The sequence below is a fragment of the Astatotilapia calliptera genome, chromosome 6 (assembly GCF_964374335.1).
Source record: "Astatotilapia calliptera chromosome 6, fAstCal68.1, whole genome shotgun sequence".
Lineage (NCBI taxonomy): Eukaryota > Metazoa > Chordata > Actinopteri > Cichliformes > Cichlidae > Astatotilapia > Astatotilapia calliptera.
The window spans coordinates 19,749,398-19,765,231 of record NC_137427.1 but is presented as its reverse complement, the minus strand read 5'-3'; the positions used below and the strand labels follow the sequence as shown (position 1 = coordinate 19,765,231).

Here is a 15,834-nt window from a genome sequence, read left to right as displayed (position 1 = left end):
CAAAAGAAATAACTAACCAAAATAAGTATACACAAGATGTGACCCCAAGAATACCAGGTGCAGCCTAACAAAGCAGTACAAACAAGCATTTGAAAACTTACTGGACCCCGATTTTTGTGCAGACAAGCTCCCATTCGATGCAACCCGCTTTAAAAGAATAACAAAAACAGGGAGACCACACCTAATCTTAGGAGGCAGTGGAGTGGTTTAATGAAATAAAGTAGTGAAACCAGAGATTTGTATGGGTAGTTATCAGGACATCAGTGTGTATACAGTGTGTGTGTGAGTGCAAAGACAGCGTATAAGTGTGTGCAGGTGAAAACAAAAGCGAAACCAAATGGCCAGGCGGCCAGCCAGCTAGTCAGTCAGGCTTCTGGAGGAGGAAACATACAGGCAACAAGGAACACAAGGTCAGTCCCATCACATTCCTTTCAGACCTTTCACATTTAAACCCATTTGGACCATTATATGGACCATGAGTTTGTTTGTTTGTTTGCAGCCTCTGTGAACCAGCATTGTGCACTTTAAATCAAACAGTCAATATGTGGCGTAAGTACAGATTTTTGAGGGGGTTAAACAAAAAAAATATATTGAACTAAGCTCCCCCTGGAAACACACATTGTTTATAGACTGAAAAGCAAACTAAAATTATTATAACTATCAGGATTGTTTTTAGTGTCAGGATGGAAATCACTTGCAGCCAACGACATCGACCATGGACATTACTAAATATTGTTTCCTTCCTTGATCTGCTAGTCCTTTACTGCAGCAGTTCAGCTGCTGCTTTTTTGTGTGTCTCTCTGTGTTCAGTTTTGTAGTTAATAACTGAAAAGTTTCCTCTGTTACGTCAAGTTCAGGTGACTGAATGATCTATTGAAGAATATCCATTTTTCTTCCTTGAATAAACTGTAGCGATGCCTCTTTGGACTTCAAAATTGAACAACTGCTCAATACAAGTCCAAAAGTTGGAATCAGCTCCAGATCTTCCATCTGCTTAGTTTTTCAGGAATTAACAAATAAGGAAACACACCCTGTGCATTATATGTATGCCTCTAAAAATGGCTCTGATGGACAGGGGGCAAATTACAAAATCATGCTGGTGTCAAAATATTTACAAACTGTAAATATGTCTGTTTACAGTCTGACTGTAGGTCCTTAAATCCAAATTAATGAATGCTCATTCCAAAAAGAGTTTTTATAAGTCTAGTGTACCAATGAAGCTTCACGACAAGAAAAAACATCAAAGCAGGAAGACGACAATGACACAGCCACCATAACCTTTGTAATGCACTTTAGATTTTGAAGATGTAACATACTCAGTGTAAGCTTGCCCAATTATTGACAAGTGAAATAAATGTTTTGAAATGTCTTGAAACAAAACAGCAACAGAGCAGTCTGTGCAGTCATCCAAATTTTTAATAAAGGCTGCGTTACTGTGGATGCAACCATTCCAATGCAACCACATGGGCTTCTTGTTGCATATTACTCTGCTGTAAAACGTTTGTTTGTAGAAAGGCTTGATATAATAGAGGCTTAAATAAAATATATCCAAATACCAGCCATTTTATGAACTGCATCTAATCAGAAATGGGAAATGAATGAGGTGGCTCAGGCCTGGTTTTAGGGGGTTTTCTGGCGTTTCCAGTATGCTAAAACGGGAAACTTTCTTATTGTTACAGTTTTTCTCCTCATATCCTGAAAGACTAATGAAAAGACAGGAAAGGATCAATCCCTTTCTATATGCCAAAACATTCATCAACAGAAATGTCAGTTACCAAATACATCCTATGTACAGTATGGAAAATGATGACTCAATATATGAATGATGGGAAGTCGTTCCCAGAATCTTACCGTGCTGCTCATTTATGAACTCCCATACACAACACTGCCCTCTATTTCCACTCTATGGTATTACACCACCTTAAACGCATTGTTCCATCAGATTGCCTGCAGTCTGATCAACACCAGTCCACCTTGATGATCTAAACTCAAGGCAAAAATTATGATGACTGCACAATTCAACTGTAAAGTGAGGTGGACTTTGGCTCAGATTAGGCTGGACACAAAAATCAAACAGGTTAAAAAAAAAGAAAAAGAAAAAAAAAAGTAGAAATATATATTTAAAAAAAGCTTTATTGAACAGCTACCTTTTACAAACAAGACATCACTAAACTGTTTCCAGTTAGTGACAGCAGCACAAATCCACCAAAAATATCAGCAATGACAAACAACAGAAGACAAGAACACATGGTGGGAAAGCTTATAAAGAGCCAGAACAGAAATGTACTTCTGAATAATTTTTTTTGTTTTAATGTGGAGAGAGTTGGTCTATGTTGTCATGGATACGACTTGACAGATGGGTCTCCAAAATTTCCCCAAACAAGTTCCTTTTCAGTAAGTTGTAAGCCATGGGCAAAAGTTGCTTGATAACCTTGTGGAAGTACTGTAAGAGAGAGAGAGAAAATCAAAGAGAAATGATTTATATCCCCAAAAACCCAGTCCTTAAAAAGTTTTGAAAATTCAGTTCTTTGTATGGACCAAAGCATTAGTTCCCAACTTATGTTTATTCTATTTAACTTAAATGTATGTGCAACATTAAACCACTAATAGTTCTAGTATAGCCACTGTTGTGTTTTGTTTTAAATATGTCAAAGAATTAAAACTATCCCATTTTAAATAAGAAATAAGTCGAAAAGAAAAGTTCTTTTTATTTCATAAGTCATCTCAGAAATCACATCAAATCCAAGAAAGATGATTGCTGAAGAAGCAGTGACTTAGTATACTCACATGAGATCCATAACAGAAGAGGTCTATTCCCAGTTCATAACCCATGCCATAATCGCACTCGTCATTAGCAAACTGAACAAATGTTATCATTTCCTGGATCGGTCCAAAAGCTTTGACGCGTTCTTCATCAGTCCGTGCTTCAACAATGGCTTTACAAATTTTCTTGAGACCAGCTGGGACACAAGGGAAAAAACAAATTTGTTAAGGAGCGGAGACAAAAAAACAAAAAAAAACAAAAAAAAAAAATCTCTGCAATCTCCAAAAGTTGATTCTGTTCATCTGGAGGTAGCGTTTTCAGTGGGAGAAACGTTTTGTCACTCATCCAAGTGACTTCTTCAGTCTCAGCTGACTGCAGGTTTCCCCAATCTTATAATCGTATGAGTTCCGGTCAATAGCATTGTCTCTTCACTTGCATCCCAGTCACGGAAGCGTTGGAGGTAGTTCGTAAGAGATTACAGGATGACCCCAACCTCAGCAACAGGACCACTCTCAGCACTAACCAAGTGTGTTTGCTGTTGGAACTGTATCTTCATTCCACCTATTTCACATACAAGGGTCAGTTCTACAGGCAGAAACATGGGTGTGCCATGGGCTCCCCAATTTCACCCATCGTGGCCAATTTGTACACGGAAGAAGTGGAAAAGAGGGCTTTGTTATCCTACCCTGGAACACCACCAAGTCATTGGTTCAGGTATGTGGATGACACCTGGACGAAAATCAAATCTCAGGACGTACCACAACTCACGAATCACATTAACTTGGTGGACCGACACATCAAATTTACCAGGGAGGATATGAAAAGTGGCAGGTTAGCCTTCTTAGACTGTGAGATTTCCATCAGTAATGGGGAACATCTAAAAGCTGAAACCTACGCATACAGATCAGTATTTAAGGTTTGACGCTCATCATCCACTGGAGCATAAACTGGTTGTCATCAGGACGCCAACACCATCCCCACAGACACAGCGGACAGGGAAGCAGAAGAACATCACATCAAGAAGGCCCTGAGTAAATGGGGTTATCCCAGCTGGACTTTTGTCAAAGCTGGAAAGGCGCCTAAAGAAAGTTCCAGCCGATCCAGGAGAGAAGGACAACCGCTGACTAAGCAAAAACCTGTAGTGATCCCATGTGTCAGGAGTTGAGACACATTTTTTCTAAACATCGTGTCTCTGTGGCTTTTAAACCCCAAAACATGCTGCGCCAAAAATTGGTCCACCCCAAGGATCTGGTCGCTCGACACAAACAGAGTAACATAGTGTACGCTGTTAAGTGCCAGGAGGATTGCCAGGATTTATACATCAGGGAAACCAAACAACCTTTGGCAAAGCGGATGGCACAACACAGAAGAGCCACCTCATTAGACCAGGACTGCAGTATTCCTACCTACAGGGTGGACACTCTTTCAATGATGAGGATGTACACATCCTGGAAAGGGAAGAACGCTGGTTTGAGCGCAGAGTCAATGAGGCCATTTACATGAAAAGGGAAAGACCATCTCTGAATAGAGGAGGGTGCTTAAGGGTACATCTTTCGCCATCTTATAATGCTGTGATTGCAGCCATTCCCCAACTCTGTGTGAATGGTACTCATGGCCATTGATCAGTGATCTTTGATCAGTGGTTGTTGATCAATGGTCATGAGAATTTGCATAATCAAGATGAAGGAACTGACCTCCCAGTCCATTTTTCCTTCAATGGGCTGGTTTCAGTGATTATGCAAATGTACTAGTTACAGTATAAGATTGGGGAAACTTGCAGTCAGTTGAGACTGAAGAAGTCACTTGGATGAGTGACAAAACGTTTCTCCCACTGAAAACGCTACATCCACATGAACAGAATCAACTTTTGGAGATTTACTTACCTGGATGATTGAGAATGCATCAAGACATCTCTGCAATCTATATAACCAGCTTATTTCACAGAAGCTAAATTCCTTTATCAAAATTTGTTTACCTCACCAATGAATAAACAAAAGACAAATGGAAAAAACTGGTGTTAAAACAACTTTAAATTTGTAAACTCACCATCTGTTTCTGGAAGTTCCCTGTATCCAACATCATTCTTGTCTACAGGTACAACAATGCCCGCGCCGTGGAATGTCTTTGTTACGACCTATAGTGTGTAAAAAGTTTTCAAGCATCAACTTTAAGAACACTTTTTTTTTTCATATCTATACATTTAATGCTTTTCAAGCAGCATTACTGTCTTGTAAATGTGGAACAGTCAGAGCTACCAGAACTTTTTCTGTAAATGAAATTGGACTTGATCTTTTATTAAGATGTCTCGAGGATTAAATGTGTACATCAATGTCTTTAAAGAAGAAAGTGCAGTTTCACTCATCCGGTCCACTTAAGATCAAAGTCGGCTATATGCGACCCTAAATGCAAAATGAGTTTGACATCCCTGATTTAATGGGTATTACAAGAGAGGTCTTGGTAATTTTTTTTGTTGGCGTGTCCATTTTACCTTCTTGTCTCTCTGCTTCATGTCTTTGGTCTTCTGCTCCAGAGAAAAGCCCAGAGTCTGTGCTTTGTCTCTCAGCTTTGCCTCCAAGGTTTCCAATGCCTCATCCCCAGTTTTCTTACTGCCCCTATCTTTCCTCTTCCTCAGCAGATACAGGCTGATGGAAGTAAGAACAGCAAATTACAAGACAAAAAGAAGTGATGACAGAAAATTTCATGCAGTAATGTACCTCCACTCTCACACATGAAATAAAAGGAGGAAGGACAAGAGGGCATATTATGAAAAGTTAAGGATCACCCAATTTGACTGTTTATTTCTGTAAGCATCAAGTTATTGATGGAATTTTAAGTGGCCAACAAACAAATAAACCACAACATTAAAGCCACCACTTTAATACTCTACAATTTCCCCTTGTGCTGAGACCACACCTCAGTGGGTCAGAGCTGTTGAGGGGTGGACTCAACACAAGACCTCAGAAGGCGTTTTGTGGTATCAAGCATCAACAGATTAGCACGACTTCCTTTAAGTCTCCATGCACTCGAGTTTTTTCCCAACACATTCAGATGCTCAATCAGGCAGACACAGAAACTCAGCAAGTCAACTTAAAACCTTAAAGCTTTTTTCATATTCCTCAAAACATTCCTGAACAGTTTTTGCAGTTAAATGTGGTGCATTATTCTACTATTGTTCCCATGAAAGTTTATTTGTGGTCTGAAGGTTTAGGTGGGTGATATGCATCAAAATAACAACATCCACATAAATACACTTTTAGTAATGTAAGAGTTCAGCAAAGGTACCCTGACTGATCTGCAGCTACAAAACCCAAACACAACAGGATGCAACGCACTGATGATTCTTTCAACTTTCTGATAGTGCTGGATGATAAAACGATTACAATATTATTTCGAGAAAATTTTTTTTTTAAGACCATGATAATAAATGTAGGCTTTACAATTTGATCAGACAGACAATACAAGTAGCTTGTTTAATAATAATAAATAAATAATAGCTTGTTTATATTATGCTAACGTAGCTGTGTCGCTAGCGGTCACACAGCACATCATTATATACCAGCTAGCCCAACTTCAGTAACCCTACAAACGTTACTGCTGTTTAGTTTTCTGTCTTCATTTATGCTGGAAGTGATAACAGAGCTGTACGTTTTAATTTGTTTCCAAAACCCCGCAGTCAGGACATGCTATATTGTATTTAGATAGAAGCTAGCGAGCTAACTCCCTGCTAACTTCTAACTCCTTTAAATGTCATAAATTCCGTTTTCATGGATGCCTGGATGTTAAACTCAATAGTTACACCTGGTAGAGCAGAACGCTGATCATTTTATTAAAGATGAAAGACTTTAGACAGTTTTTCAACTCTCAGTAATGCCATAGTGATCGTTTGATATATGGACCTGCAGCGGAGTTTAGACCCAGACACGGCTAGTGACGTCAGACTGAACAACCGGATAGCCTATCAGACAGTATTGTAGGGTTGGCATAACGCCACAGCAGTCAATCATAGTCAAATCAAATTCAAATTCAAATTCAAATTTTATTTGTCACGTACACAGTCATACACAGTACGATATGTAGTGAAATGCTTGGACAACTGCTCGTGACCTAAAGAAAACAAAAAAAGGAAAGGCTATGAATAAGATAGGAAATAAATATGAAAAATTAAAAAGGGTAAATTTAACTAGGAAGGAATAAAATATAAATTAAGGTTAAAAATGAAATAACTGTACAACACAAATTAGAATGAAGGGTAAATTTAACTGGGAAGAATAAGATAAAATATATAAATTAAAGTTGAAAATAAAATAACTGTACAACAAAATACACAATACACAATATAGAACTATATAAGAATGTATGAAGAAATCTAAATATAAATAAATATATACACAATAACAGCAGCTGTACAAGTATTAACTGGAAATGAAGAATATAGTGACCAGTGTTGTGCAAAAACAATGTCCAGAAAGTCCAGTGTGTGTGTAAGAACTGTATGTGTGGGTCAGTACTGTGTGGTGGTGTGATTGAGAGACCGTATCGCCTGCGGGAAGAAGCTCCTCCTCAGTCTCTCTGTGTTGGTCTTCAGGGAGCGGAATCGCTTTCCTGACCTCAACAGAGAGAACAGTCTGTTGTTGGGATGGCTGAGGTCCTTCACGATCTTCCTGGCCTTGGTCCAGCACCGCCTGCTGTAGATTGAGTGCAGGTCAGGGAGCTCGGAGCGGATGGTGCGCTCAGCTGACCGCACAACCCTCTGTAGAGCTCGTCTGTCCTGCATGGTGCTGTTCCCGAACCAGGTTAAGATGTTTCCCGCCAGGATGCTCTCTATGGTGCACGAGTAAAAGTTCCTGAGCACCTTGGAGGGCAGTTGGAAGTCTCTCAAGCGTCTGAGGTGGTAGAGACGCTGTCGGGCCTTTTTCACCACGGTGTTGATGTGACAGGACCATGACAGGTCCTGCGTGATGTGAACTCCGAGGTATTTGAAGCTGTCCACTCTCTCCACTGGGCACTCGTTGATGACGGGGGTCTGGTAGTTCCTCTCCTGCTTAGTGCTGAAGTCCACTATCAGCTCCTTTGTCTTACTGACGTTTAGAAGGAGGTTGTTCCTCTGGCACCAGTTCTCCAGATTCCTAATCTCCTTCACGTAGGCCGTCTCGTTGTTATCAGAGATCAGGCCCACCACGACGGTGTCGTCAGCAAACTTGATGATGGTGGTGGAGCTGGTAGTGGCCACACAGTCATATGTGTACAAAGAGTACAGCAGGGGGCTCAGAACACACCCCTGGGGGGCTCCAGTGCTGAGAGTGGTGGAGGCTGAGACATGTCCGCCCATCCTTACTGCCTGTGGTCTGCCAGTTAGGAAGTTGGAGATCCACTGACACATAGATGAGCTGAGTCCCAGATGCTCCAGCTTGGTGGTGAGTGTGGAGGGAATTATGGTATTAAATGCAGAGCTGTAGTCTATGAAGAGCATTTTAACATAATTCCCCCTTCTAGTGTCCAAGTGAGTGAGTGATGTGTGGAGGAGATGAGAGATGGCATCGTCTGTGGAACGATTTGGACGGTAAGCGAACTGTAGTGGGTCCAGTGTGACTGGTAGTGAAGAAATGATGAAGTCTCTGACCAGGCGTTCAAAGCACTTCATCACTACTGAGGTGTGGGCTACAGGGCGATAGTCATTGAGAGAAGCAGGGTGGGGTTTCTTCGGGACAGGAACAATGATGGACTCTTTGAAGCATGTGGGGATCACCGACTGAGATAAAGAGATGTTGAATATCTCAGTGAACACAGGAGCTAGCTGGTATGCGCAGTCTCTTAGGATACGACCTGGGATGCAGTCTGGTCCTGCTGCTTTCCTGGTGTTCACTCTCTTGAAGGCTCTCCTTACTTCATGCTCGGAGATGACGAGCACGTTTCCGGTGCTGGCAGTATCTTCCTGTCTGCAGCCGTTAGCACCGCTAACACTAGCATTGTTGGAGACCTTAGCTGCAGCCTCGAAGCGAGCATAGAAAGTGTTCAGCTCGTCTGCCAAAGTCACGGCCGCGTTCGTCATACCGGTTGTTGGTGCTTTATAGTCCGTTATTGTCCTTAGTCCCCGCCACAGGCTCCTAGAGTCACTCTGTTGGAGTTGTGACTCTAGTTTCCTCCCGTAGCGCTGCTTCGCCTCTTTCACCGCCCTCCGCACGTTATATGACGCGGCTTTGTACGGGTCCATGTCCCCCGTCATGAGTCCCGTGTTGTAGGCAGCGGTGCGGGATCTCAGAGCGTCGCGGATGGTTTTATCCACCCACGGCTTCTGGTTGGGAAACGTTGTGATAGTCTTTGTCTCCACGGTATCATCCGCTAGTTTCCCGATGAATCCCACAACCGCTTCCATAAACACGTTGACGTCATCGTCGGAGCTGTTTCTGAACATGCCCCAGTCTGCGTCATCGAGTGCGTCCTGTAACGCGGCCACCGATTGATCCGTCCAGCGCGCGACCTTCCTCTGAACCGGAACTTCCTGTTTCAGCCTTTGTTTGTATTTTGGCATGAGGAAGATGGCGGCGTGATCAGATTTGCCAAACGGGGGGCGGGATTGTGCCTTGTAGCCGTCCTTGACCGTAGTGTAGCAGTGGTCCAGTGTCCTTTCACCCCTGGTGGGGCAGGTGATGTGTTGATAAAAGTTCGGCGCTGCGCGTTTGAGGTTGGCGCTATTAAAGTCCCCCGTCACAATAAGCGCAGCGTCCCGGTGTTGTGTCTGGTGCTGTGTGAGTGCCTCATGCAGCTCGCATAAGGCGGTGACCGTGTCCGCTTGTGGTGGAATATAAACGGCACTTACAATGACCGATGTAAATTCCCGAGGTAGATAAAAAGGACGACACATGATGGACAGTAGTTCCAGATTTGGTGTGCAGGAGCGTGTGAGAGGAACAACGTTCGCACTGTTGCACCAGTTGTTGTTCACCATTAAACACACGCCGCCTCCCCTTGACTTCCCCGAGTCCTGTGTCCTGTCCATGCGGTGAACCGAGAAGAACTCGGCCGGCTGGATGGCGTGGTCCGGCACCGCTGGGTTCAGCCATGTCTCGGTGAAGCAGAGGAGATTGCAGTCCCGAATGTCTCTCTGGAACTTTATCCTGGCCCTGAGGTCGTCAAGCTTGTTCTCCAGTGACTGGACGTTGGCGAGCAGGATGCTAGGCAGAGGTGTGCGGTGTGCACGAGCTCTCAGCCTGTTCCTGACGCCGGCTCGCTTCCCTCTAGGCCGCCGCCGCTTCCCTTTGTTCTCCCTCGAGATCTCACTCGGCCAGCTCGGATCCGGAGTTAAAAACTTCGAATTGTGAGTACATTGTATACCAATAGAAACAAGAGTGTCACTGTCATACCTAATGTACCCAATGGTGATGATTTTGCCGATTTAGAAACGCTGAAAACTAACTTAAAAAACAAAGACAAAGAAAAAGTGGTCGGAGCAGTCGTGACGGCAGCCGACCTCACCGGCGCCATCTTAATCACTCACTGATGTCAGACTGAACAACCGGATAGCCTATCAGACAGTATTGTAGGGTTGGCATAACGCCACAGCAGTCAATCATAGTCAACATGTTGCCCATTCCCTCAGAAGACGAAAAAAATAATGTAAACATTACTTGCAAGGACTTGTGAAAAACATGTCAGGCAACTAAGATGTCCTTGTGAGCAGTAAATAAAGACGACGATTGTACCGCATTTTGATCCGGGACGTAATCTGCATGAAAACAAGCGCTCACTCTTCCTGCTCAACAAATGACAAGGGCGGAGCCTTATACCACGTGATACAGAAGCTGGCTGCTAAAATTAGCAGGGAAAAAACAACGGAGAGCACATGAGAAAGTGACAGGAGAAAATCCGTCCCGGTCAACCACCCAAAAATCAATAACGGGAACCTTATACAGCGCTTCACGTCGAACTCCCGCAGGCACAAAGAAATTACGGAGGCTATCACTTATCACCTGACCAAAGATATGGCTCCCATCAACACTGTGCAAAACGAGGGATTTAGGAAAATGATCAACACCCTAGACAAACGCTACACAGTGCCGTCCTGCAACTATTTTTCTATTGTTGCACTACCTGCTCTATACCAGTGTTGCCAACTCCTCAGTAAGGAAAGTCGCTATTGGCTGTCCTAAAAGTCGCTAGAAGTCGTTAAATGACGTCATCGCCTAATTTGCATAATTGGTCATGCTAATATAACTGTAACCTACGTTGTTGGAGAGAGAAATAACATCATGGAAGAGACATAAAGTGAGTAAAGAACGTTCTAAATGCATTTAGAATTTATTTATAACTACAAATTAAATTTATTTTAGCAATTATTGTTTTTTTTTAATGTCACAATTCCAACCCTGTTCCTTTATCCGGGCTTGTACCGGCAAAAGTGACCCGAAATAGGCACTCTGGTGGAGTTACTGTGTGTGTGTGTGTGTGTGTGTGTATAAGTAGTTTTAAACCTCGTGATCCACAAAAAAGCACAACAGTAAAAGAAGAACTGACTGCGTTACAGTCAGTGCGAGAGCAGCGGCTTCGCTCATGCGCTATTCATTTGCAGTTCGGACGCACAGGTGTGAACATCTTCTGCCCTGATAGAAGCTGGGGGGGACTATTCTCTGCCCGTGAGCGCTTTGGAACGGGTGAGATGCCCACGGCAGCACCCGCTGCTTGTTGAGAGTAAAAGCGATACGCGCTTTCACTTCAAAAACTCGTCATAAATAGGTCTCCAATAACACCAGAAAAAGTCGCCAGATTTGTCGCTAGTCGCTTTTTAGAAAAAAAGTCGCCAAGGGGGTCTGAAAACTCGCTAAATATAGCGACAAAGTCGCTAATGCTGGGCTTACACTGTGCGATTTTTGGCCCATTTTGAGCAGATTTTTGAGTCGTGCGACCGTTTTGGCGATCGGCCCGATTTTGGCCTTCATCGTGCGTCGTGCATCGTGTAGTATACGTGGGGTAACGAGAAGCGATTGACACCTCACGACCAGCTCCCGATCATCAATCGCTTGGTCGAGAGGATTTCAAACCTGTTTGAAATCCTCGCGACCGTCGTGAGGGTGTCACCGCAGTTTCTCACACTGCGCACGCGCAAACACAAATGTCACAAAGACGGCGCAGCACGGCAGTGCAGCGTGTGATCTGGACACAAGCGATGGAGGCACAACTTGTAGAACTATGGCAAGCTCATCCGAGCCTTTTCGATGTGGCCTCACAAAATTATCACGACCACAACAACCGTGAAAATAGTTGGATCTACACTGCTGCTCAATCACAGCTGCCTGGTCAATGTTTTTCATTAGCAATTTAGCAAAGTTGATGGTGGTGGTGTGCGTGTCTGTGTGAGTGAAAGACAGAGAGGGAGAGCGAGCAACAGAATTTCTCTTATAACCTTCATTTTATGGACGCACAGTGTGAGCACTCGGGTCGCATCAGAGCATCGGGCCGTATAGTGTGAGACCCTGCATCGTGACCTATGAACTTCTAACCCCTGCGAGTCAACCGTACAGTTTGAGCAGGAGCTGAATCGCGCGACTGAAAAAAAACGCAGTGTCTGCCCAGCTTAAGTTGGCAACACTGCTCTATACACGCAGTGTCGAGCAACGGTGGAGACGGAATTTCAAGCAGTACAACATTTTGCAGCAACAACAAAATGTGAGACATTTGTTGTTTTTATGTTTATTTATTGTTTTTATGTTCAGTCTCAACTGTTGCGAAGTTGATGTGCAGTTAATAAGTGCAATAAATATTTATACTGGAAAAGAAAATCGTGAGATAATCGTGATCTCAATTCTAAGCCAAAATAATCGTGATTCTCATTTTATGCAAAATCGTGCAGCCCTAAATAATACCATTCAAACAAGCATGATGGAATAGTGGAAAGTCCACGCAACAGGTTTTCCTACAAAGAGTCTTCTTGCTTAGCGTTAAATCTGTATCCCTGCCATCAGTTCACCAGAAACTGAAATTGTTCAGTAAAGAAAAAAAAAATTTGTGATCGTTTTTTTTTTTTTTAATCCATATTGCCCAGATCTACCTTCCAGTACAGCTGATACTAAGCTCTTCCTGATTTTCCTGAACATAAAAAAACAGTTTTCATTTCTCCTGCTTTGGAGGCTGTGACCTTGTTGCTTTTTCAGCATTTGTCCCCCTTCAGATCACTTTTAGAACCTGTTAAACAGTACATACCTAAACACTACATTTAAAAAAACAAAACAGTTTATTGTGAAATGTGATGTGGGAAATAAAATCACCACCATCAGTGGTCACTAATGCACAAGGACTTTTTTTGTTCTTGTGCCAAGAATTTGTTTCTTAAGCTGGAAGTTGGATTATATAAAGTGATATAAGGTGAGTTTGTGGTGGTTAACACTCACTGGACTGCAGCAAACACGTTGTCCCCCATCTGTGTTATAGTACAGCCCTTCTTGGCTTCATTTTCCCCAACAAACGAAGGGAGGGAGTCTGGAGTATCTCTGGCGGAACAATGAAATTCAGTAAAACAAAGCAACAACAAAATCAGAACCACTTGTGCTCATGTACATATTGTTATCACTATTTTCATATTATTACACACGATGCTCTCTATCTTCTCGGTAGAGCAAATGTTGGAAGCAGCCTTTGGTGGAAGCTACAAGATTCTAATAAAAGCCGATAGTCACACACTTCAGATCTTATGTTCTATACCTGTAGTAACCAATGTGATGCTGGCTGTTCTCACACCCTGCGAGTATGGTCTGAAACTCTGGTGGGTCATAAAAATATCGCCAGTGAAGGTGGAAGTTCGGCTGGGAATTCTTGGAGTTTTTGTGAGCTCCTGCCAAAATATCAAATGGTCCAACTAGCTGCAATCCCAGCGAGTCTTTCAGAGCACCTACAGAGAGTGACAATATATTGATACAGAAACGAGCTGACACAGAAGCATTACTTAAGTGCAAATTATTGATGAAATATTTTACTAAATAGACACACTGTTTTGTAGCACATATCTTATACACCACATAAGTATCTGAGATGGAGATTTTTCACTTAATGATAAAATGAATCATCTGCACTGCTCAAAAAAACCTTGATAAATGAAATAAACTTAAATCTGAGAACAAAACAACACTCAGTGGAAACAAATCATCCACTGTTTTAGGGCTGGATTCAAAAATAACAAAAAAAAAAAAAAAAAATCAAAGATAAAATTGTTCAGGTGTTCAGTATATTTGACATTTTATAGATGAAATGATCATTGACTGTCAGCTGCTGTACTCTACTGCAGTGTGTACACTACCACTCACCGCAGCACCTTCAAGAACATCTGCTTTTAGCTAGCTGTTACACTGGCCTTTAAAGCACCGTACAGTACTACAGTATTACAGACGTGATGCTTCTGTCTTCTACTGTGTCATCTGTTTCACACCTGTATTACAGCTCCTAAGTTCATTACAACGATTGAGCATCTAATAGCTAAAAAACAGGTTCTGAATTTCATGTTTAAGTATAATAGGAGATCTGTTCATTTTGAAGTCCTTAACCACCGACTGTCACGTGGAATTTTTTTTTGCTTTGAATTACCTCGTCTTTAATGTTCTATTAGACTGAAATACTAAGCAGTATTAAATTCAGCGGTTCCACCCTATGAAGTCTAGTACCACATCATCATACCACAGGGGTTGTCAGTGCAAAGCTCGCTGCAGAATTCCCAGAAGTGGTACAGATCTTCTGGCATTTGAAAACTGTATAACTGCATCAGCTCATCACGTTGCTCCGATTTCACTCCCGATGGCAGCACATCATTGGATTCTTCACTTCGAGCTTTCTTCACCTCTCCATTATTTGTGCCTTTTTCCTAAAGACATGAAAAGCAGGGGAACTCCTGAGCAATACTGCATAGTAAGTTGCCTATTTATGTATTATATCAAGCTCCAAATATCTCATTTTTGATTCAGCAGGTTGACAGTAAAACATATCGTGGATACATTGAACCAACCACTATATTATTATAAAAAGAAGCCATCCATCCATCCAAAAAAAAAAAAAATATCGATAAAGGTTATTCAAAACACTTCTATAATAATCATTGAGCATCATGGTCTCCACAGAAGTAGGTCAATATTTACTGCGTGAGAAATAATGCATCGACCTCGCATCAGCACTAGTGTACAATAAGTACAGCTGTGTCCACTGCCTTGGACTCTGTACCCTGCAGTGGCGTGTACAATACGAGTAGGGATCGAAATCTTTTCCAATAGTTGCTCGCAACCTTAGCAAAACGATCTTATGGGGCCATTTATTGGTGTTTAATGGATAAAGGCACCAATCAATGAAGACACCCACAGTGCGCTTGCTGATGCCACACTACACAATCAGTGAATGGGAACGACGCACGGATATTTCCTAGCTAGCATAAAGGTCCAGTTATGGTGCAGTGCTTTCCATTTAATCAAAGCCCAAGACCCCATTCAGGTATGTGCTGTTAGCATCGCTGAACAAGCTGCTTTGTGGGACCAGCCTGCAGAGCTGCTGCCATGTTGTCCACTGCTGCTCGGTCAGGCTGCTAAACACTTCTTCACACCGACTTTAACGGCAGCTGCTCTGCTGCACACAGAGCACGGCGTCTCGTTTGGTAAGGCTGCTGTTTTAAACGCATATTCCTGCACCAAACACAGCAGGTCAAAACAAAGCGTATTTACCTGAACGGCTTTGTGTTTTCTTTTTGCGCGCCCTGTCATTTTATTCCTCTTTTTCTCCGTTGAAGTCTTCTTCTGCCAGTCAGCGTCGAGCCGTCCGCAGCAACAGCGCCCTGTTTAAGAGCACCAGTGCCACCCACAGGCCTGGAATGCAAACGTCCATTCCCCTAAATAATCCAGGTAACAATAAAACAACGCTACTACTACTACTACTACTATTACTACTACTACTACTACTAATAATAATAAATTGGCTTACTATACAGTCATCTGCCCCTTTTGCCTCTACAGTTCAGCTAAATAACTACTTACTATTAACAAGGTTATGCAAATCATATAGAAGGTATGTGACAATACTTTGAACATTTTAGGCTGGATAATTATTTA

At 42.4% G+C, this 15,834-nt stretch overlaps 1 protein-coding gene across 1 annotated transcript; it reads right to left on the bottom strand.

Annotated features, from left to right (window-relative positions):
• Positions 1-2,115: 2,115 nt before the first annotated feature.
• On the bottom strand, positions 2,116-15,607 carry hpf1 (histone PARylation factor 1). The gene is made up of 8 exons (XM_026170862.2): positions 15,451-15,607; positions 14,423-14,606; positions 13,457-13,643; positions 13,147-13,245; positions 5,253-5,406; positions 4,811-4,898; positions 2,788-2,960; positions 2,116-2,443 (listed from the first exon to the last, which is right to left on the bottom strand). The coding sequence occupies exons 1-8, from the start codon at positions 15,487-15,489 to the stop codon at positions 2,309-2,311; spliced, it is 1,059 nt and encodes a 352-aa protein (XP_026026647.2). The 5' UTR covers positions 15,490-15,607; the 3' UTR covers positions 2,116-2,308.
• Positions 15,608-15,834: the final 227 nt, after the last annotated feature.